The sequence below is a fragment of the Musca autumnalis genome, unplaced genomic scaffold, assembly GCF_047663935.1.
Source record: "Musca autumnalis isolate F117 unplaced genomic scaffold, ASM4766393v1 scaffold_2, whole genome shotgun sequence".
Lineage (NCBI taxonomy): Eukaryota > Metazoa > Arthropoda > Insecta > Diptera > Muscidae > Musca > Musca autumnalis.
Window position 1 is genome coordinate 104510846 of NW_027411755.1, and position 25901 is coordinate 104536746.

General features: G+C 34.7%; 1 protein-coding gene across 1 annotated transcript in view; it reads right to left on the minus strand.

The window, feature by feature from the left end:
- TBC1D16 (TBC1 domain family member 16) overlaps positions 1-19480 on the minus strand; it is a 62100-nt gene extending 42620 nt beyond the window's left edge. Inside the window, exon 1 of the mRNA XM_073968657.1 lies at positions 18248-19480. Coding sequence (XP_073824758.1) covers positions 18248-19201 — 954 coding nt within the window. The 5' untranslated portion in view covers positions 19202-19480. The remainder of the gene's footprint in view (positions 1-18247) is intronic.
- Positions 19481-25901: the final 6421 nt, after the last annotated feature.

Here is a 25901-nt window from a genome sequence, read left to right on the forward strand (position 1 = left end):
TTTATTGCTGTCTTTACCTCATCTTGGCTGGGCGGTATACATTCAATACCATCTTCTGGAATTGGGACTGTGGTATCTTCGTCGTCTTCGCTGCTATTGGATACCAACAGATTTGAAAAATGTTCTTTCCATATCCTGAGTACACTATCTGTATCAGTTACCAAATTACCTTGCTGGTCTCTACAGGAGGATGTGCCTGTACCAAAGCCATCAGTTTGATGCTTGACTCTTTGGTAGAATTTTCGGACTTCATTCTGGCTCCTGTACATCTCGATTTTTTCACACTCCCGCTTTTCCATCTCTCTCTTTTTCCTGCGGAAAAGACGTTTCTCCTCTCTCCTTTTCTCCCTGTATCTCTCTCGTGCGCTACGCGTTGCTACGGATTGTAAAGTAGCCTTATATGCCGCATTTTTCTCTTCGGTGGCAGCACGACACTCCTCATCATACCATGGATTCCTTGGTGGAGGTCTCTGGTATCCAAGTATGGATTTTGCGGCTGTTTGCATGGAGTGGGCAATGCTTTGCCATTGCGCTGATATGTTATCGGGATGAGGAGGGCTTTGATTAAGCAATTGGGCTAGTTGAGTGGAATATGCTGTGGCTATCTGTTGTGATTGCAGCTTACCGATGTCTAACTTTCGTGTTGTGTCTGTTCGTACTTTGTTTGCTACGTTTAAGCGGGTGCGTACCTTTGCTGCAACAAGGTAGTGGTCCGAATCAATGTTTGCGCCTCGGAACGATCGTACATCCAACACGCTCGATGAATGTCTTCCATCTATCACAACATGATCAATTTGGTTTCTTGTTTTCTGATCTGGAGACAGCCAGGTGCCCTTATGAATATCGAGATGATTAAATCTGGTACTGCTAACTACCATGTTTTTTGCAGCTGCAAAGTCTATCAGTCTCATACCATTGTCAGATGTTTCACTGTGGAGACTGAATTTCCCGACTGTTGGGCCAAAGATATTCTCCTTTCCAATTTTGGCATTAAAATCGCCTAGAATGATTTTAATGTCATGGGCAGGGCAACGGTCATATGTTTCTTCTAAGCGCTCGTAAAATATATCTTTGGTCTGTTCATCCTTTTCTTCAGTGGGAGCATGAGCGCAAATAAAGCTGATGTTGAAGAATTTAGCTTTTATTCGAATTGCAGCAAGTCTTTCATTCACTGGAGTGAAGCTGGATACAAGATGTTTTAGTCTCCGACTAACTACGAATCCACAACCAAACTCATGCTTTACGTCATGGCAGCTATAATACAGTGCGTCACCTTTAGGTGTTGTTGTGACGCCTTTCCCAATCCATCGTATTTCCTGTATGGCAGTAATATCGGTCTTGTACTTTTCAAGTACGTCTGCCAATGCGAAGACTGCACCTTCTCTATAAAGAGTGCGAACATTCCAGGTGCAGATTCGCAGATCATGGTCCTTAAAACGTTTGCGGGGTTCGTCAACTTTAGAGGGGTTTGTTTTTCTTTTCTTTCGTTTTTTCATAGTAGGCTGTTTTTTCTAGGGGAGGGTTACTAACCCGACGCCCAAACCCAAGTTTTTAACGTTCTTATGGGTGAACGCGCGGCACATGTTAGCTCACTACCTTTAACGGGTGTTAAAGGCAGTTCCCCAGGTGACACCACGGGGAGGTCAGTGTCCACTTGGGATGAAAGAGGGACCAAGATAAATCCTGGGCTTTGCCATGTTAAAACCGGTCAGGACCGTTCCTTGGTATCTTCCATCCCCTACGTCACAATGCAGATATTGGAGACAATTTCGAGTTCAGATGCGTGGCACCCGATGAAGTATATAGTACTTTTAAACTTGTAAAGTCAAACGCCATCGGTCTTGATGGCATTGACCCCAAATTCATACGGATCATACTTCCTCATATGTTACCTTATTTTACATACTTGTTCAATAGTATTTTAACTTCTTGCACGTATCCCACTCTATGGAAGCATGCTAAGGTTATCCCAATCCCAAAATCTAGCAACGACTATCGCCCGATTTCCATTCTTTGCTACCTCTCTAAGGTATTCGAGAAAATTCTCCACAAACAAATGTCGGAATATCTCCATCGTCAGTCTCTGTTGTCAGATAAACAATCTGGATTTCGCCCCGGTCACAGCTGCATCACCGCCTTAGTCGAAGTAGCCGAGTCAATAAGAACTGACATTGACGACAATAAAGTTAGCTTTCTAGTCTTACTTGACCATTCAAAGGCGTTTGACTCAGTTGACCACAGAAACCTTTGCATGAAATTAAGGACACTCTTCAAGTTCTCCTCCACATCAATACACCTAATAAACTCGTACCTGAGCGATCGCTTTCAATCCGTTTGTATAGGCAAAACACAATCTCTGCCCTTGATAATACGTAAAGGAGTACCTCAAGGATCAATAATTGGACCGCTATTATTCTCATTGTATGCCAATGATCTTCCAGCACAGTTAGTTCATAGCAACGTTATTATGTATGCGGATGACGTGCAAATCTTTCAAAGTTGCTCGGTTGATAAGGTTGACGATTGCATTTCAAAACTCAACGAAGATCTTTCCCGTATACATAAATGGGCTACGGCAAACAGCCTATTATTAAATCCCCAGAAATCTAAATGCCTCATCGTCCATAAAAATAAACGTTTCTCCCTAGAAAGCCCAAATATAGTTATAAACAATCAAAAAATTGATATTGTTACCAATGCTAAAAATTTAGGTGTTGTGTTCAACCATACTTTAAGTTGGTCTAATCATATTTACATAGTTGCCGGGCAAACACATTCTAAGCTACGAGCATTATGGGCTACGCAATCATTTACACCAGTCAAAATTCGTATGCTTTTGGCAAAAACATTTCTGATACCTGGTCTTATTTATGGGTGTGAGCTGTTCGCAAGCTGCGACTCCTCGAGCAGGCGGAAATTAAATGTAGCCTTTAACAACGTAATACGCTATGTTTATGGATTAAAAAGAACCCAACCTGTTTCCCATCTCTCTTATGCCCTTTACGGGGTTAGTTTTGACAAACTACTAAGTATAAAGTCGTTAATATTTCTACACAAAATTATTGAAAAACAAGAACCTAAATACCTCTTCGATAAATTAAATTTTACTCGATCTAGCAGAGGCAGAAAACTTATTCCCTTCAGGCGGAGAAGCCTAGTATCCGAATGGCAGTTCTATATCAATTCTACGCGTCTTTGGAACTCCCTTTCACACTCAATACAAATCATTAGCAACGCGTTTATATTTAAGAAAAGGCTATTTAACTTCTTCAATAACTGAATTAAATAATCAATGTAATCATACTAGTATTCAATGTAATCATTCAAATTGTTTAATTTAAATTTATATATATTTTTTATTGTAATACCATCTAATTATAATCATGTGTTATTGTTAAACATTAATCGGATATTTCATAACACAACTAAACCTGTACTCTAATTATAAGAGTTAATCTTGTTGTGCAGGTATTAACAAATAAATAAATAAATTCCACTATCCAACTATCGTATACATTTGAACATTTTATTTTTATTTACATGCCTTTTAAGTAATAAATCGACTCCATACTTTTGTATTTTAAGAATTCTTTAAGGTTATTATCGTCGTCACTGTCTTCTGTAACTTACGTGTTTGGAAGGCATGCTGACCATCATAATGTCACCATTGATCCCTACTAACTCAGCAATATTTTGCTCCTCTTCTTCAATATTTTACATTTTTAATAGATTTTATTTTGGAACACGTCCTTTCATTTTCAGCAACACGAAAATAATAATAAAAATGCATCCGAATACGCACAATTACGAATTGACCACGAGCCGTGCTCGATTCGAACACATCGTTGCTCAAGCAGTTGCTTCATCTTTTGCTATGAATTCCTCAATGAATTTTACAAGAGAGCGCACAGAAAACAAACACTCCATTTTGCTTGCCAGCACGCAGCTAGGAAGCACTCAATTTTGAATCCAAAGATGCAATAAAAATACAAGCCATTTGCAATAATTTTAATTAAAACTGAATCTACTTCCCCCTTCTCCTCTGCACCTTACACAACTGCCACTACTTCATCATCGAAAAGGTTTTTATGTTGCATCACTAGTTCAGCTTTCGACATGGACTCCAAGCCCACTCCATTAAGAATTACCGTCTCTTGAATTACCGCAAAAATATTCGCAACTTTAGTTTGTATTTTTTATAACAAATTCTTCGAAATGCATACTAGACTGGTTTTAATTCAAAGGGAAAAAATCGATGTCGGATATTTTATGCGGCTTACCCTAAAGTGTTTAGTTTTGTTAGATTTTAAGATTAACAAAGTTAACACGTGCCACTGGGGCCATAGCAATTTGTATGGGGCCAAAGGTGAATTTTTCCATGAAATTGCTGGGTTGGTTTAGACTCAATTAAACGCATTTCACATTTGAATTTAAAACATGTTTTTAGGGAATTTACGTCATTTATTTGACAGATATTCTATGAAATTGACAATCTAAAATAAAACATGTTAGATGTAAAAAACCGCTTTATACGATGATTAAGTTTTATCTTAATTTATTTGACATTATCTCGATTTATTTGACATACATTGACTATCACTGAAAATGATGCAACATAAAATAAAAAATGTAATCGTTGGTAACTTTGAAACAAGTAGAGATTTTTTTAGAAGGCAAAGAATTTGGAAATTTTTAATTACTTATTGTGGTGAATAATGTTCAATGCTCAATTTAAAAATGTCTATTTTTGTTTTTCCTGTAAAATTTTAGTATAACGGTACTGTAAATGAAATATTTTTCTATGCCATCTTAAAGACAACTTTTCAGCATACACAAGTATGTGTTGAATTGTTAAAAATCTCTACTCGTTTCGAAGTTATCAACAATTTATTTTTTGCTTCAAGTTGCATTATTTTCAGTGACAATCACTATTGTATGAAAATGATAACTTAAATCCACTGGATTTGCTAAACCAAGCATAGTCTAAACTTGCTATAATATGGGTTATGTTTATGTTATGGAATCACTCTAACTGTTCGCATGTGAAGCGTAAAACAGAATCATAAAGACATAACATATTGTTAAGGAATTAGATTTAACTAATCTCCGTGTAGACGTTGTTTTATTCCCCGATACGATTTTTATCAAATAAAACAGGGTTCGTTTTAGATTACGTTTCTACAATGCTTTATATACTTTATTACACTTATACCCTAGACAGACGGCAGCGTTAATTTGCATTAATTCAAATTAATTAATTTGCATTAATTCAATTTAATTAATTTGCATTAATTCAAATTAATTCTAAATGCACAAAATCAAACTGAATTTAAAAAGCATTTAGGTATTTCAATATGGCAATACCGTAAAAGAGAGCCTATATTCATATGAGGGAGAGGGCATATTCATGCTGAGACATAAGAAAAACAAAATATTACAGTGCAAACAACAACAAAACAGTAATCAGATGTTTCGTAAATGCAGAAACTGTCGTCTGTCAGGTTAAAATTAAATACAGTTCTTAATGCAAATTAACGCTGCCGTCTGTCTAGGGTATTATTCGCAACCGACTTTAATTACTGAGCACGCAGCTTCTCTATTAAGCACACAGCATTCCTTTATTTCTTTAACCAATTATTCCGTTAGAAGTCTAAAACACAACTCAATCGCTGTTGCTGAATCCACTTGTATTTATCGCAATCCATCATTGTTCCGGAATTCTCCAGAAAGCAGATCTGGTAACACCTCGAATCTGTGCAACAAACACACAGACGCACACTCGCACTAAGCGAACAACACACACATGGTCGAAGATCGGTAAATACAAGTGGAAAAGCACAACAATGACGTAATTATCAAAACAAATAAAAAGAAAGTACAACAGATAGCAAACTAAGGGATAGTTCGCTTGATTATGAAACAAATGAAAACATAAGTAAATCAATAACGTGTAAAGTAAGAACTGGAATTATTAAGAAAATTCTACATGGTAGTTGTTGTTGTTGAAATAAGGTTACTGCGTAATAAAACTTTACGTTACAATTCAAATTTTTAAATGAACGGAAATTCAACTAAATTAACTTAAACCCATCGGTTACATTCGTAACAATATCCCAATATGTTGAATCCCCAACTATTAAATGTACCTTGTGTTGGATTGAAAAAAGAACCAAAAATGAAACACACAAAAAAACTCTTCACTTCGCCATTTGAACCAGATGTTTTTCTTGACTTATTGCAAACATAATCATTCTTTATGAATTGAACAAAATATATAAATGTAATATTTTTTGTTTATTGTTGTCTTATTAAGACGAAGGTCATTATTTATGAAAGTTGACTTGATAAGAAAAAGGCTTCAAAAATACTTCATATCTGCAAATTTCCAATAATGTTTGTATAAACAGAAGTTATCATACTCGGCCTTCGTTTTCTAGCCATTCACATACGATATGCCTGATGAGCTGAATTAAAGCACCAGTGAAACGATCGTAGCATATTGGTTGGGTGTGTGGAACTTCGCTAGAATTCACTTTTTCAATGCAAAACTCATTAGGTATGTTAGCTCGATTAATTAAATTTTGTTTTGGAGTAGTTTAATACCCTAGACAGACGGCTGTGTTAATTTGCATTAAAAATTCCTTAATTTGAATTAACTTTTTACCCTGACAGACATTTCTGCATTTATGAAACAGCTGTTTGTGTTGTTTGTTTGTACCCAGCAGACCATTTAATAAAGTTTTACAAAAGTTCGCCAAAATATGCGAAACAAATATACTTTCTACCATTGACTTTTTCACCACGATAATGCAAAAAATAAATTTAATTTATTCGCGATATTTTTGAGTCTTTTTAATATTAAAAAATGTCGCAAAACTCTAAAGTAACATTTGAAGAAGATATTATTTTCGATAGAATTGGTATGGCGGGTAATGAAATGCTTGTGAAAATAAAAATTTTACAAATAGATTTGATAGAAGGCGCTAAACGATTAGCTGCTATTCTATTCGAGAAAGAACACTACTTATTTGAAAGAAACGCGAAAATTTCTGATTTGTTCTTCTTTTTTATTTTCTTAAACATGGAAATTTGACAAAAGACAATTGATTTTCAATTCAAATTGTGTCTCAGAGCATGAATATGCTCTTTCTCCTACATGAATATGGGTTCTCTTTTAGAGCATTACCATATCGAAATACCTAAATTTAGTTTAAATTCCCTTTAATTTTGTGCATTAAGAATGTGGATAATGCACTAATTAATTTGAATTAAGGCAGTTAATGCAAGTTAAAGCTGCCGTCTGTCTACGCTATTAATTCAAATTAATTCGTGCATTATCCACATTCTTAATGCACAAAATCATTGTGAATTAATACCCTAGACAGACGGCAGAGTTAATTTGCATTAAAAATGTCCTAATTTGAATTAATTTTTCACCCTGACAGACGATAGTTTCTGCATTTATGAAACAGCTGTTTGTGTGGTTTGTTTGTACCCAGCAGACCATTTCATAAAGCTTTACAAAAGTTCGCCAAAATATGCGAAACAAATACACTTTCTACCATTGACCTTTCCACCACGATGAAGCAAAAATAAATTTAATTTATTCGCGATATTTTTGAGTCTTTTTAATATTATAAAAATATTGCAAAACTTTAAAAAACATTTGAAGAAGATATAATTTTCGATAGAATTGGTATGGTGGGTAATGACATTTTTTGTGAAAATAAAAATTTTAAAAAGAGATTTGTTAGAAGGCGTTAAAAACGATTAGCTGTTATTCTACTCGCGAAAGACCACTACTTATATTGAAGAAACGCGTAAATTGCAGATTTGCTTTCCTTTTTTATTTTCTTAAACATGGAAATTTGACAAAAGACAATTGATTTTCAACAGCATTGCCATATTGAAATTGCTAAATTCAGTTTATATTTCCTTTGAATTTGTGCATTAAGAATGTGGATAATGCACGAATTAATTTGAATTAAGGCAGTTAATGCAAATTAACGCTGCCGTCTGTCTAGGGTATAAGGCAGTTAATGCAAATTAACGCTGCCGTCTGTCTAGGCTATTAAACTGAATTGAGCAATTTCAATATGGCAATGCTTTTGAAAATCAATTGTGTTTTGTTAAATTTCCATGTTTAAGAAAATAAAAAAGGAAAGAAAATCAGCAAATTTCGCGTTTCTTTAAAATAAGTAGTGACCTTTCGCGAGTAGAATAGCAGCAAATCGTTTCTCAAGCCTTCTAACAAATCTCTTTTTAATTTTTTTTTCACAAAAAATGTCATTACCCGCCATACAAATTCTATCGAAAATTATATCCTCTTCAAATGTTTTTTAAAGTTTTGCAACATCTTTATAATATTAAAAAGACTCAAAAATATTGCGAATACATTAAATTTATTTTTGCTTCATCGTGGTGAAAAAGTCAATGGTAGAAAGTGTATTTGTTTCGCATATTTTGGCGAACTTTTGTAAAGCTTTATGAAATGGTCAGCCGGGTACAAACAAACAACACATACAGCTGTTTCATAAATGCAGAAACTATCGTCTGTCAGAGTGAAAAAATAATTCAAATTAGGAAATTTTTAATGCAAATTAACTCTGCCGTCTGTCTAGGGTATAATTGTGTTGTTCTATTGTTTCATCCTATTTGGTATATGTATGCGTTTTCATAAACCGAACGTAAATAGGTGTGTACGATAACCCAATAATTTGTACAAATTCGTACAAATTATTGCTGAATGCTGTTCGATAACAAAATTATCCAGCAAAAGAGAGCGGGTTTGGAGAGATTTTTGGAGAGTTTTGTGACTGAGAACTTGCAAATTTTTGCTGGGAAAATTTGTCCCGCAAAAATTTGCAAGTCTGATCAGCTGATTTGAAAACATTTGTTTTGTTTTATTTTTTATTCTTGTTTGGCGAAAACAAAAATAAACATTTTCTTCTTCTTCTTCTTTTTCAAAACAGTTGATTCCTTGCAAGTTTTTACAAATTGTTGTTCGATAACTTTCTGCAATTTTTCTTGCTTGAGAGAGTAAAATTCACTGAGAGAGGTTGCTGGAATTGACTGAGTAATTTTTGCTGGGAAAGTTATCGTACACATGTAATGTAAGAACAGGTGAACTTTTCTGATCCGAATGATTGAACTACAATGTGAACTATGAACTAGATTACTAAACTAGTTCAGTTGAAAGAGCTGAACTATACGAACCAGATCATTCAAACGGACTAGATTGTACAACTCTATACTCACCTAATTCCAGTAGATAAGTGGTTACATCCCATCGAAACAGCCACATTCCTAGAACTGGACATAGACGCACAGCCAGATTAAGTAGGAAACGAACTTACAAATATATAATAAAAAGACTGCTACAATATCCAAAATTTGTTTACAGTAGTATTTTTTATTGCTAAAAGGTTTCGACCCTTTGATATCACAAATTCCGAAATTACAGCTACTTCCGTTGGAAAATGTATATAAAACCTTAAAAAACCAGGATACAGTTCTACTAGAATGTGAACTGAACTGTAAATGTTCTGAGAATACAAAGTAACATTTTGCAGCCAATTAGAAAATGTAGATTTGTTCTATTTTTAAATACCATAATTCGAAAAATGATGTTTAAGGTCGTGCAGATCAATCTGAAGCACTCAAGAATCGCTTCAGATAACCTACGGATCCTTCTGATTGAGGAGGAGCTAGACATAGGCATCATACAGGAAACTGTCGTCTGTCAGGTTAAAATTAAATGCACATCTTAATGCAAATTAACGTTGCCGTCTGTATAGGGTATAATTGTTAAAAACACCATAAACGATTTCTTGTGTTCCCACTTTAGCACAGCTGACTTCACCGTTGCAAGAGTGGAACTGGAAAACGGTAAGCAGTTCCTTATTGCCTCTTGAAGCATGGCCCACTCAAGAGAAGTTCCACCAAGCGAGGTCTCGAGCTTTATGGGGGTCATTCTACCACACGACACTATAATCATTGGCTTCGACGCTAACGCACTGAAACCAACGACAGAGGTGTGTCAGCTTTAGATTTCATAAATACTAACAACCTCACAATATGCAACAGAGGTACTAACCCAACTTTTGCATTTCCATGCTCAGAGAGCTTTAGGGGGTGGCAGGAGGTCATCGTCCTCACTCTAGAATCAGACAGGCGACAAATTGAAATAGATAAATGGATAGTATCCGATAAGAGGTCATTCTCGCTTGCTTACGGTAGCGTAAAAACAAACCACACGTATTCTCTCTTTATTTCTGATTTGCCGTTGCTTAGCAATGGGGAGAGTGTCTTACAACTACAAATACACCAACGCTTCTAAGCACCCCTGTTTTCAATATATCTTGAACAGCAACACCCACTAAATGTTTTCGCAATCATAAAAGAATGAACTGTGAAAAGTTCAAAAGGGTTCTGAAAGACAAACTTCCAAATATTCCACATGCAGATGAAACCACATCTTTATCCATTCTAGAGAAATCCTTAGATACAGCTTTTAAAATATCATACCCATTGACGCGCTCAATGAAACATTGTCCACCATGGTGGACGTCCGAGCTCTCAAAGCTAAGAAAACAATCACGAAAAGCATTCAACTTCAAATACCAAAGCGGATCTTGGCATATCCATATAAGGATAAACTTAAGGAATACAAAGAAAGCAATATCCAAAACAAAAAAGCAATCCTCGATTGAATTCTGTGGATCTTTAGATAGCACCAAAGATACAGCCAGACTAAGCAAAGTTGTGGCAAGGGGTCACTCAAATCCCACCTACATAAAGAGAAATAACGGTAACTGGTCAGAAAACTCGACCGAATCTCTTGAAATCCTTCTTATGATGCACTTCCCCGGTTGCACGGATAGAACCATCGAAGAGCAAAACAATACAACTATAAATAAAGACAACATTGAAGCCGGAAATATAATATGTCCGAGTAAAGTCACATGGGCTATTAACAGCTTCTCTCCCTAGAAATCTCCGGATCGGATGGTTTTATACCAGATGGTATTATACCAAAAATGCTACAATGCGCGGAGAGCATAATTAACCCTTGGTTAGTACACATCTACAGTAGATGTATATCCCTAAACTACGTCGCAACGAGTTGGAGACAGGTAAATGTTGTTTTCATACCCAAAGCTGGAAACGTAGTCACGAAAATGTTAAAGGCTTTAGACCGATAAGTCTCTCAAGTCGTTAGGACTATTGAGGTGTTCTTGGGGCACAAACAATACACCTTAGCCGCCTTTTTGGTGGAACCATTCATCAGTAGTTGGATACCACCACACTGGGAAATAGCATGCTGTCAAAGAACGTAAATCGAGGAACTCCACAGGGAGGAGTGATCTCGCCACCGCTTTGGCTCCTTGTGGTTAACGAAATGCTAAGCAAACTTGACCATATGGGGATTAAGGTGGTTGCTTATGCGATGTGGTAATGCTAGTCACTGGTTTATTTCCGTCCGTGCTGAGTGACATTATGAGCGGAGCCCTGAAATCACTGGACACTTGGGCCACAAGAAGTGGTCTGGGGGTGAATCCAGGGAAAACGGAGATGGTGCTATTTACTACAAAAACCATATATGCAATCACAAATCTTCCACGACTACGAGGTGAAGAAATACCCCTATCAGATCACCCTAAATACCTAGGCGTTATCCTAGATTCAAAACTGTCATGGAAACGTAGCATGGAACATCGTGCTCATAAAGCAACTGTTGCATACAGCATACAAAGATCCGCATGCGTCGGGGTGACATGGGCAATCAGAACTTGTCCGGCTGAAGCCCTCAATACAATGATGCATACACTGCCAATAGATGTACACATCTAGGAATGTGGAGAGATAGAGCTTACGGACATGCCTGCGTGCTTCTCAAACTACCGGGAAAAATACCTGAAGACTGCAGTGTTTTTCAGGCGGAAATACTCACCAAACTCAATAGGAATTTTTGTCGACAATCAAGAGGCGCTCCTAGCATTGAATTCAAACATTGTCACATCAAAGCTGGCGAAGGAATGTAAAGAAGAACTTGCTAAGCTAGGGCGTCTGACCAGAGTAGTTCTTACTTGGATCCCAGATCATAAGGGTCTAGTTGGTAACGTAAAAGCAAACGAAATAGCTAGAACGGGATCTGCCTCTAACGAACTTCCAAGGGCGTCAGTCGCAACACCAATGGGAGTAGTTAAAGGGGATATCATTAAATACTATCTTTCGCAAGCAGAGATCAGATGGGACAAGACTGAAACTTGTAAAATGTCAAAATCTACATGGCCACACTACAACATCAAACGTACAAAGTTCCTGATTAGCCAAAATCAGCGGAGCCTGGCAAGGCTAATTGCGGTGCTACCGGTCACTGGGCCATCCCAGCAAAATAAATTGGATGTAGTGCAATGTGGACTAGTTCTTTCACAGCATGTTTTGATGCAGTTCAAACGGAGTCGTGAAAAAGGCACTCCAGTCCTCACATTTTAACCGCATTTGGATGCAATCCAAAGAATCACATCCAATTGTCACATTTTAACAACATCCGGATGCAGTTCAACGGAGTCGTGAAAAAGGCACTCCAATTCCTCACAATTTAACAGCATCCGGATGCAGTCCAAACGGAGTCGTGAAAAAGGCACTCCGTTCGCTACATTTTATTAGCAGTTGTTAGATATCCCTACACGTTCATAAATCAGTGTATACATCTCTACAGTCAGCGGCATACATTTTATAAAAAGAAATAAGCGTGTTAAAATTTCCAAAAATTTGCTAATACAAACTACAAAATATTTAATTTGTGAACATTTTTCCGGTAACTCACGAGAAGAAAATTTCCCAATGGAGTGCTGTTGGAGACAATATCAAACCCAAATAGCAGATGAAGCATAAACAATTCAACTTGAATTAAATAGAGAGTGGAGGAAACACGCATGTTTGCGATTGAATTCAATGGAGAATTTTCATAATTTGTGTTAATGTAATAAAGTTCTTAATATTTTTGTTTTACACAAATAATAAATGCATTTTATTTGTTCTGGGATATTTTGTAATGGCTTGCACAAACACACGTGCTTTGGACTGCATCCTATTCTACCCCAAAAGGTTAGTTAAAATGCAATGCCAAAGGGTCAGTTAAAATGCAGTGCCAAAGGGTCAGTTAAAATGCAGTGCCAGAGGGTCAGTTAAAATGCAGTGCCAACGGGTCAGTTAAAATGCAGTGCAATGGAGTGCCTCTTTCAGTAGTCACGCTCTTGTAAAAATCATGAGTGAAAATGCATAATTTGATGCACTTCCAGATCACTTGTACATATCATTTAACTGCCTCTTTGGAGGCAAACTTTTTGCTGGGATTGATAACCATGCAAAGCGCCTACTACTGTCGCAGCTGCGGAAACGAAGAAGAGGAAGAAACGGTTGAACACCTCCTCTGCTCCTGTCCTGCACAAATGCAAAGAAGATTGAAAATTCTAGGACGGCCGTTCCTACACGATCTTGCTGAGACAACTGAACTAGGCCTGGGAGACCTTCTGAGGTTTCTCAATTCATCAGGCTTTACCAACATACTATAACGGAATAACAATCTATACCCGAGTGGTGGTTTTCAAAACGGTATACTTAAAATACTAGTTAACCTTCATATATAGCCACCACGTAAACCAACCCTAATTCGAGTGGTACCACTATATGGGAGCTATACGAAAACGTGGACCTCTATGGCCATATTGAATATCGAAAATCTCACGGACCCATTCGGGTCCTTGCTTTCAACAGACGGACGAACAGATATAGCTAGGCTGTATATAGGTGAAGCCCATAGATGGTCTGTCAGAAATTATGACGTATCTGACATACATTTTAGACTTATATTACATACGTCAAAAACGTATACCTATCCAAAAACAACAAGGTGTTGACAGAATAATCAATGGAATTATATAAAGTAAAAAATCGATGAAATCGATAATAAAACTAATTATACCCTCAGCATTTATGCTAACGAGGGTATATACACTTTCATACGGGCAAAATGTGCCTCATCGAAATAACGGTTTTAGACCCCAAGTATGTTTGGACGAAATGTGTTTCAGACAATTTGGAGTCGATTTAGCAATGTACGTCCGTCTGTCTGGCTGGTGCGCACGATAACTCTCGAACGGATGAACTGATTTGGTCCAAAATTTGGCTTTCGTAATATTTTGTCCAAACTTAGTTTAGGTTCGAAGATAAGTTATATCGGTCCACTGCTTCCGGTACCTCCCCCACAAAAGTTCAAAAAAGTTCGGAAAACTTGTGCGCACGATAACTCCCTAAAGTTATAAAAACCCCTATGGAACCATATAAAGTGGCCGAATGAAGCGCACGATAACTCTGGATCGGATCAGCCGAATTTGGCTTCCGTAATATTATTCCAAGCTTTGTTTAATTTCGAAGATGTTCACTAACGATGCGCAACTTCCGGTACCTCTTATAGATCGCGTGGTAAGTGCGTCATCCAATCTATTGCTGAATTATTTTCATTATTTTAAAAATTAAAGTATTAATAAAAATATAAAAAAGTATTGAGGCTGTTCAGTAACAAATGCAGGCTTGCGGATTTAGTGTTACGTGAAAAATATGGTGGTGTCATATGTTTTTTTGAGGTTTATATAACTTTCGACTTTTATAACTTTATGGCCGTCGAAAACCTAAAAAATCTTCATACAGACCATCTCTGGTGAAGCCAAGGTTTGCACTATTATAAAACGCGAACAATCGCACAATTATGACTATAGTTGGACCGAACGAAGTGTTTTTGAACAAAGCTCAAAAATATGGCTAAAAAAATTAATTTGTGTGGAATAACGTTGTTATTCGATTGCTGTTAAATCATTAAAATCACGGATATCTGGGGCCTAATTCTCGCATCGTTATAGAGCGAGTTTTTGTTCGAAGACAAATTACGAATATCGAAATTTTTGGATTCCCTTATACGATACATACGGTTAACGAACGGTAAAACATATGGTAAACACAAAATATTACAAGCAAACAAGTTGTTGTGCTGCAAGTTTCTCGTAAAATGAAATGAAAACATGAAAATTGTATAAAATTGTAAAAAATAGAAAATTGTGAATAATAAAAAGTAATAGTGACCCGAAATAAATTCCTGTATGTAAAAATATAATAATTGCATAGTTTTTTTTTACTCATTTTATTGGAAAAAGTCATTAGTATTAGTTTTATTGCAAAATGTAACTCAAAAAATGAGTTAGAGAATCGCACTACTGATGATTTTTTCTAACATATTCTTTAGAAAGGGCATTCAATCGAATATAATATACATAAATGTATATTTTTGTAGGCTTATCAAGGACAACAAAGATTAGTCCTTCATCGATCGATTGTGTAAAACATATTAGATTTTACGGAAATAATGGATAGAAAAATCAAATTTTTGATGTATTCACTAGATTTTTATCGAATCTCACAAAATTAAGATTTTATCTAATTTTATATAAAAGCTCATCAAAAAAAAGTCATAATACAGTAACCATCCGAATTTCATACATAGTTATTAACTTATAAGAAATGTAAGGAAAAATATCAAAAAATCATTACTTTTTGTTGATTTCTTCCACCTTTTTATTGGCAATAAAAAAATGTATTTTTAAAAAATCATTACGTGGTAACTCAAAAATTTTAGATATGGGATCCTTTGGGGTTCTTAATATACTCGATAGGAACTTTCATTCCCAAAGGGAATTTTACACCCCCAGACGTTGATTTCCATTTTATGTCACTGTATACTTGGTAGGATTTCCCATAGAGACCACACTGTCTTTCATAGGAGTCCAACAGATCCTTTAATAGAAGGATGACATCTCACAAAAAAAAGATGAGATGACCAGTAGACCGTTGTCAGAAGATCTACTGGTCTTCTTACATAAAGACTTGTAGGACTTGTATAAGTTAGACCTTTGAGTGTCAAGGTCTTAAAAAAATGAAGATCAACTTGATCTTTTACGCGACACTTTATCAAAAAGGACCGCGGACCCCTTTTTACCTTGTAAGTTCAATTGTCGAAATTGAACATATATTTGCGAAACTTATCAAAAGTTTCACTGCTGCCTTTTTACGGATTAAAAAAACGATTTGTTTTATTGAAACCGACTTTATTGGTTGGCTGATGGTAAAAGAGTGACTTAAAGCTATTTTACAATTATAAAGTGGGAATACAATTCTGATTTTTTTATTTGTTTATTTAACACATTGATTTTCACTGAAATCATACCACTCAGCTTTAAAAATGAGTTGTTGCTACGAAAAAGAAATTCTAGTTAATTTGAAGTCAACTACCGGAAATGTATTTTTTGGGTTTATTGAAATAATTGGAAAGACGAAATGTCTGCAATGCAGTTTCATTGAGTTGGCAGCTTTTGCAACGGGAATGTATTCTTTTGGGTTTATTGATATAATTAATCGGAATTTAATGTTGGGAATATTTTGGACAGACGAATGTTTGCAATGCAGTTTCATTGGAATTGAGTAAGCAGAATTTGCAACTTTATTGTTGCTGAGCTGAGAATTATTCTTTTGAATTATTCTATAGGGAAATTATATTTTATTGGGTCAACAACCTATTATGTGTTAACTTATATAATACGTTAAATGTCAAATTTTAGTTCGATTGTCATAGAACTTTACTTTTGCTTGCACAAAATTACAAGATTAATTGGACCAAAGATATACTCGACATGCATTTTGTCAACAAATTGGAGATGAAAAGACTAGACTTCAAATTATAGTAAATATCCTCTAGCTCAGCAGCTTTCTTTTCATTTTCGAAAAAAATTAGTGTCCCGAATTTAATGTTATATTTCTATAATATAGAAAAAATATTCCCTGAGTCGAGTTATAACAAAATGTTCAGTGTTCACTATTTCCATTTTATTCTCTTTCCGCATACGAAGTAGCGGCCAGTTTGCTAGTTTATTTTTATTAAGACCTTGCAATCTTCACACAATCACTAGGCGAGATTTTCAAATGTGTTGAAATTAAAAAAATTAAATTGCGACATAATGGATCATTACATCTCAATGAAATTATGCACAAATATAGCTGATAGTAGTGTCAAAACTTGCGTAATTCTATTTTAACAATTTGTTATTAAAATTATATAGTTATTAAAGTTTGAATGGTCGACCATTGCCACTGTCTGGCCAATAGGCTCGTTTACCCTAGGTCACATTTTGGTATACAAACCGTACAACACTTCCGATTAGAAGTTTGGAATCTTTAAGCAATGTCTTGGCTGCATTTCGATTTTTTAGATGACACGAAAGCTCCACCAAAAATGTTCTTTATGTAGGGTTACGTTTTGTATAGACCTTTAGCATTCTTTCCAAAATGTTTAAGGTTGTAGCTCATGGTAGAACAATATAAGGTAACAGCAATACACTAATGTTAGTGTCAAATTCCGTACGACATTTTGTATACTTATTTCTATTTTGATGTATATTAGGGATATACATTGTTTAAGGAAAACATATATCATTCAGAAAAAACTATTTCTCATAAAGACTTCTTCATATCGATGACGTGTAACCTCCTCCAAGTCCGAACGACGTGCCGCACACTATAACACCGCTTATAGAGGCGGTACAACATTAGTTAATATTTGTGGGTTTTTGTTGAATTTGAAGAAAGCAAAGCCCTAATAAACATGTGTTTTTGGTTTCAAAACAAAAATATTGAAATATTTTCAATGATTTTTTAGCGACACCGCACATTTTTGCAAGAATTCTACTTTCTGCCACAAATTATGCATTTAGTAGAAAGATACGAAATCATTCAAATTGAAAATGTAACGAATTTTCATTCATGTTTTTCAAAATATTCAATGTGAAAAATATTAGTTTTTTAAATTCCAATTATTTATAGACATTTCTTTGTTTTGTTTACAAATACTGGTGACACTAACGTTACAAACAAATTTCTATGTGGTTGTTGTTGAGTTGTATTTGTTGTAGGATTTACTCTATCTTGTTTGTTCTTCCATGGTTGTAGCTACATATATTTCTACTCCCATTTTTTAATAAAATTGTAATTTATGATTTCAGTGGATAACTAATATTCCAAAAATTAGTGTTTTTGTAAGTATGTTGTAGGTTTTATCGTTGTTTATTTTGACATTTTAAGCTGAAGTTGGGTGAACAAATATAATAGAGATTATAACTGAAAATAAAAAAATACTTACCTGAGCTAGGTGATCAAGCCCTCCATAGTGAAAGTGTAAAATCTTGTACTGAGACTCGCGCGAAGCTATTACAAGCTGCCCAGATGTACAATTGTTATCGTTAAAAAATAACCGCAGAGAGCGCATCTGACTTAGATCTACGGAGAATCTCCGGCACTTCATATTTGATTTTCTACGTATTGTTGGCGTACTGTTAGCGCTATCGGGAAAAGCAAGATTGTGTTTAAAGGCCAATAGCTCAGGAGTCATCCAGTTTGGATTATTATCATCTGACACCGATCCATCAGACTCCGCATTGTGATTATCTCTTTTAGTAATTTCAATACAGTTGTATGTTTGTGGTATATTTGCATTTTCAATTTGAGGATTCGAAATAGTTATATTCACAGAAGTTATAGGATTCTTCTTTATTAGGGCTTCTAAATCTTGTAATGAAGCTTTTTTGCCTCCTAAAAGCGGCTGTAATTCGTTTCGAAGTTCCTGCATATCTGCGTTTGTGGCGATATCGTCATCTTTAACGGCTCTATTTGTTATATTGGTGTCATCATTAAGGGTATTTTCCATGATCTTGTCTACTTTCGTATCGTTGTTGCTTGGCATACTTTCCAATGAAGCCCCTCTACCATTAAGAGGATGGTTTGGATATATGTATGAATATTGTATCTCATCAGAGTGTGGGTGCTTGCATAAAGACGAATTTGGAATCCACGATAAAAGTAATGTTGGTCTTTTAGCACTGTTATATTGGTCAGTAAAAGTTTTCGTTGTTACTGTTAAATATCCAGGATAATGCAATATATCACACTGTTGTCTGGCCACAATTGGTGGATGAATACAAACATTATTTTTGCAAAAAAGAATTTCATTATCTTCATATGATATATCGATTTTTTCACATTTATCGTCGCCAAGTATAAAACTTGAGGCCTTTTTAAAAATACTACCAATAGGCATAATGGTTTAAACGTTGATATTAAGTCAAACAAAAAAATCAATACACTGTCGTTATTTAAGAATTCTTAGTAGAATTTTACTGCTTGCCAACTCTTTAAACGTTTAACTTTATTTTTCAACCCTGCTGACAAAATATGTATATAAAATTTTCATTCTGTAGCCGTATAATAGCGTTGCCAATGCTATACAATATGGGTATTGTTACGGAAGGACAGGGTAGATGAGACAACAAAGCGACTGCGCCAAAAATGTGTGATTTAAATGTTTGGCTTACCGTTGAGTATGTCTATGCTAAATGTTGGTGGAAAAATTTCCTCAGTAATTTGTAGAAACTTTTCAATAATACATGCTCTGTTCCAGAACCTGCATGAAGCTACTATTTTTTACTACGATAACATTTTTTCCTTTATGTTATCGGAAAAAATAGTAAAAGTTAGTAGATTCTTGCAGTACTGGAACAGACCAACAATTGCAAAATTTCCTCAGTAATTGTATAAACTTTTCAATTATACTACTGTCAAATTTGAAACAGTTGTAGTTATCGAAACAGACACACGTATGTATAAGTGTGTGTGTGTGTGTTCCCGTACACAAAATATATAAAACTTATCAAATTTATAAAAGAAAATGTTAAAAATTGCTCTGAGCAATAAGTCTCGCTATTTGTTATATTTATCACTTGTCTTTCGATGACTGTTTATTTTAGGTACAGTCGGACCTCAATTATCGATAATGGTCTGGACGGATAACCGAGTAACACTGTTTCTCATATATTTTTAATCAAAAATGTGCCTTCTTGCCAATATTTATAAACAAGAGCATTTATGAATTTAATGTGAAGTATAAAAGATTGAAACTGTTCAAAACTAATTCATTTGTGCATAGTTTTTGTCCATTGAAAGTTGGTCGAATGAATTACAATCTTGGATCATACAGATTTCACGGTTAATCGGGGTAAAATGAACATAAAGCTTTGGTATTTTTCTTGCCCGAATAATGGAGGGTTACGGATCATCGATTCTCGAAAAATCGAGGTTCGACTGTATATCCAAATAAACTTTAATTTTTTTAATTTTATTTATTTATTTCCATGAATGTAACAGGGCAATGAACGCCTCCAGAAGCCACAACACATTTACTACTCCAAAATCTTAAAGTAAACAATTAATTTTCTTTAAATAGCTTAAAATTAAAAAAACAGTTAAAAAAATAAGAAAAGCAATTAATGGAAAAAATTAAATAATCAGCCATACAACTTTACTGTTACAAGAAATTAAAAGTAACAATCTTTAAAATCCATGCAGATTCACATATTCCAACAACCTTCTCCTATAGCACTTTAAGGAGCCACTGAACAACCTAAGACACTGTGGCAAATTATTAAACACTCGAGCTACCCTTACAAAGAAGGACCTCTCCAACAAAGAAGTCAATCGAGGTACAATGATTTACGCATTCCTCACTGACCTACTAAAAACAAATAACTCAACTACTGAGGAAGGGACCTGGACTTTAACTACCTTATAGAAAAACAGCATACACCTTACTTCCAGGAAGCTGTCAAATGAACAACCAAGAAATTTCTGCACAAAAGTAGAAACATGATCACGAAGTTTAAGCACAAACACATATCGCATAAAATTGAAACCATTAAATTAAATCTTTGAAATCAATCAATCCAATCAATTTCAGTTGCAAGTATGTACATATATTTAAATACTAGCAAATGCCAGCTACTTCGTTGCGGAAAGAGAATAAAATACAAATAAACAATATGTAATAGGGAAATGGCGAGCACTGGCAATGTTGTTGTTCTAAAGCCCATTTTAATTACCAATACTTAATTAATTTTAGTACAATTTTTGAAATGCAGGACTTTATCTCAAAATTTAAAGTGACCTTCATAACAAATTTCGGATTGCTCAATTTACAAAAGTGACAAAAGTAATTTTTTCAAGTCAATGATTAAAACCAAATAATAACGACCAAGCTGTCAAAACTGTCATAATTTTCATTTTCAATTTCAAGAAATTATGCGCTCTAAGGTCGAGTTCCATACTAGAGTAATTTTATTAATTTGCTGTAGAGGGTAACTCGATTTAAGAACCCCTATAAAATTTGAAAGTTTCATGGTTTAATCATGGTATAAGTAAAGAGGTAGATTTAAATGAAAAAAAATCTATACAACCCTTGTTTTTCCTGAATTCCTAAAACTTCAAAACTAAGGGGTAGTTTACACTATATGTAAAGGCCTGCGTACATAAGCTGCCTTGCCTGCTTAGCTTGCTTACTTCTGATAAAAGAATAAAAAAGAAAAGGGCAACCCAGTTCGAAATTTCCTCGGCCTTCTTTATTCTTTTATTTTTATTATGTCAAAAATGAAGCAGAAAAGCAAGGCAATCAGGCAGAGCAGCTTATGTACGCAGGCCTTAAATGTCACATGACACGAAATAAGAACATTCCATATCTACCCACGCAGGCAATGTGGAGACGTAATTTTATTACATTTTTGCTGGCGTGGACGCACAAAGTAAATGGCGTAAATATTGTACATATTAGCGACTATATAATAGCTCTGTTCCAGAACTAAAAAGTTTTTACAATTTTTACCACTTTTACACATTTTGCGTTCCCGTACACAAAATTTATATGAAAATCGTTTACGACTTTTACAACTTTTACGATTTTTACCACATTATAAAGTACGGGAACAGGCTAAATGATGGAAAATTTCATGTCATATGACCTTTACATATAGTGTAAACTACCCCTAAGCAACAAGTGGTTTTGTTTACAACACCAATTTTGAGAAAAATGAATGAAGGACCAATGTTTCTCCGCATAATCAAGTTGTGGATATGATAAAATGTTTGTTTCAACATAAAGCTTTGGCTAACCTTTCTTATTAAACCATGGGTTTAATAAGAAAGGTTAGCCAAAGCTTTATGGCAATTTAAATTTTTTCATTCGAGTATGCCTAAAAATTCAAAACAATATAAACAAACTGTGTATGTGTGTGTGGAGTTTGAATAATATGCCAAACAATTTTAAAAACAATCGAATTCAATGATTTTTAAAATTGTTTTTAGACCATTTGTATGGAAGAAATTGTTGAGATTTGCATTGAAACAATCAGTTTATCATATTCACAACTCGATTATGTGGAGAAAACTTAACTCTTCATTCATTTTTCGCGTTTTTTATAAAATGCTCAAAAAATGCATTGTAAACAAACCCACTTGTTGCTTTTATTTTGAAGTTTTAGGAATTCAAGAAAAACAAGGGTTCTATAGATTTTTTTCATTTAAATCTACCTCTTTACATATACCATGGAAAGTTTTTATTGCAAGTTTCAACCTGTGGCATAAGACTTTATTTCTGACATTCAGTCGAAATTCTGTAGTCACACGCGCAAAATTTGCGGTATAGAAAATTGAGTTTTATGGAGAGAGCGGATAGGAAAGAGCCCCTCTCTACCTTTTCCTCTCCGCTCTCACTAAAACTCAATTTTCTTTACCGAAAATTTTGCGAGTGTGACTACTGAGTAATCAAACCATACATACATTTTGGCACCAAAAATAATCTGTTGATATAATAGGTCAGTTCGATAACTTTGCAAGTATAAAGTACTTGCAAGTTCTCCCAACAACTTCTTATTTCTCGTTTACTGAACAAGTTTGTTATCGAACAGCATTTTGTACAACGACAACTTTATGACGGCAGCTAAAAACATATTAATAATATTTGTGCACGCTTTAACCAAATTAATAACTTCTGTGCGCAGGAAAAGAACAGACTCTATAATACCCAACACCACTCTAATCAAATTAACATTAAATCGGATAAAAATATATATGGGAGCTATATTTAAATCTTAACTTATTATAACAAAAATGATTGTCTGATTTCGGCGAGAACATCTAATCGGATGAAAAATGTTTATGGGAGATACATCCAAATCTGAACCGATATAACTTGGCAAACTTATTTCTAGTCCGAATTCCGTAACAATTGCAAACTTCGGCAAAATGGGCCAGAATTTTCGTGTTTGTCGGATACAAACAGTACCTTAACAAAAGGTACCGTAGATTTTACACAAACACTAAAATATTTATAAAGTTTATGTACGTACACAAACTTTAAATATCTATTTTAGCGTTTATGTACGTGTACCCAGCGAGAATCATAAAGTTCGTCAAACACACATTTTTGGTACGCAACCACTATCGTAATGTAACCCTGCCAACATTTGCTATCTGTTTCTTGTCCATTGAGTCACTTGAATAAGGTTGCTCAAACGAATGCGATAGTCTCATTCTTATCCAAAAAGATCATGCTCTCGGGAAGAACTGTTCCACTCATTAGATACTTTTTTGAGTGTCTAATTGGACACTTCAGAAAGTTATTAAAACTATAATATCGGTGGAGCAATGGTAAGCATGCTCGCTTTGCAGTCTGAATGCCAGGGTTCGATTCCCAGGTCAGTCGACATTTTTTTAATGACAAATCTTTTTTTAAGCTATAAAACATTAATATTAACTTAATACTTGATAAAAATAATAATAAATAAATAAAAAAGAACAAAAATTTAGTTTGATTTTCGTTTTACTTAATTTAATTCTTTTTATACCCTCCACCATAGGATGGGGGTATATTAAGTTTGTGGAAATCACTCTAGCGTCCGAACGGTTTGACGTAGGTTGATGAAACTTTGGGAAAATATATTATATGTACGTAGGACTTTTGGTATTGATAGCGGGCTATGTAGGTCCACGCTTTCGTATAGCCCCCATACAAAATGGCGCGTGACGCGTCGTCGTTTTAAGGAATTTTTAAGATATTTGTCCCATTTTTTGGTTGTAATTTGGTACTTTGTGTCTCCAGAGGCCAAAAAACATTCCTACCAAAGTTGGGTTATATAGGTCCACGTTTTGGTATAGCCCCCATATAAAGTACGCGTCATTTTAATATATTTTGAATGTATTAGACCCATTTGACCACAGAATTGGTTGTAATTTGAAATTTTGTGTCTCCAGAGGCCAAAAAAACATTCCTACCAAAGTTGGGTTATATAGGTCCACGTTTTGGTATAGCCCCCACATAAGGCCCCTTGTAAAGTACGCGTCATTTTAATATATTTTGAATGTATCCGACCCATTTGACCAAAGAATCGGTTGTAACTTTGTATTTGTGTTTCCAGAGGCTAAGAAACATTTCTACCATAAAATGTTTATATATGTAAATTTGTAGGTATAGGTCCACGCCATCATATAGCCCCCATAGAACGGTACCTTCCGAATTTCGGTTTTTTGAAGGTTGTGGTCACATTAATCCACCGAAATGGCTGAAATTTGTGGTGGAGGGTATAAAAAGTTCGGCCCGGTCGAACTTAACGCTTTGCTTACTTGTTTATTTTATGTTTTGTTTTATTTTTGTTATTGTGTCGTTAATCCTTTTGTTTGGATTATTTTTGGCTTTTTGGTTTTTTTATTATTTAATTTAATTCATTATATTTTTAGAATTGTTTCAGGAATTGTCGCTTATATTAATTTTGTCAATTGAAAAATGTGATGTCGCCTGACCTGGTAATCCAACCCCGGACATTCAGATTGCAAAGCGAGCATGCTTACCATTGCACCACCGTCGTATATAACCATCTGTGTACAAATGTCTTATTTGTTCAACTTACAACAATTCTAAAAATAAATGTAAGCTGTCTAATTTGTATTCAAATAAAGGATGGAAATTAGATACATATGTCTATCTAATTCCCATCCTTCATTGGGATATAAATGAGATAGCTTACATTTATTTTTAGATACATATGTTATTGTTGTTATTTGTCTATCGTATTCTTTTCTAAATGGTGACTGGATACGATGCAAATAGGATAACAATATAATTGTTATTCTATATTAGACAAATGTCTCATTTTTACAGAAAATTATACACCAAAAAGTTCCTCATTTATAAAATTAGATAAAACTCACTTCAGATTGCTTGTAGGGAACATCCACGTACCCAACCGAAATGGTTGCGTACAGAGCCGCGTACAAAAAAAACACGTAGTGTACATCATAATGTACCTTTAGAAAGAAAGTGGTTGTAGGGTACACTAACATTTGTTTGGTTAATAAAGTATTAGAAATATTAAGTTTAGTTTAGTTTCAATTAGGACTAAAAATCTCCTTATTTAAATGTGATGAATACATATGCAAGATGTTTGTAATGCCTAAACAAAACGTTCCTATCAAATATCTAAAATCTTGACAATTTGCAAAAGGGTTGCTATTGGGTTGTAGGCGACGGAGGAGTTTTTTTTTTTTTTTTTTTTTGGAAGATTTGAGCATCATCATAAACACAAATATAATTAAATATCTTGACGATGATTTCAGAATAAAAATAAATGCTAAACCACAATAAGAATTACATTTTTTTGTTTTTCCAAATTATGAATCCGTTCTTTGGGTCTGCTATATTTTTAGAATTTATTTACAGGTAGAGTTATCGGAATTTTTGGTTTTGAAAAGTTAGAAAGTCAGAACTAGGTGGAAATATTATTCCTCGCACACTAAAACCATTAACCCCCCTGTTTTTGTCAAAAATTTTATTCTTCTCATACGAATTGTCAAATTTTGTAGATCGATTTACTCGCTTTAGCGCTGCTTTTTAAATGAGGAATTCTTAACGATATATGGAA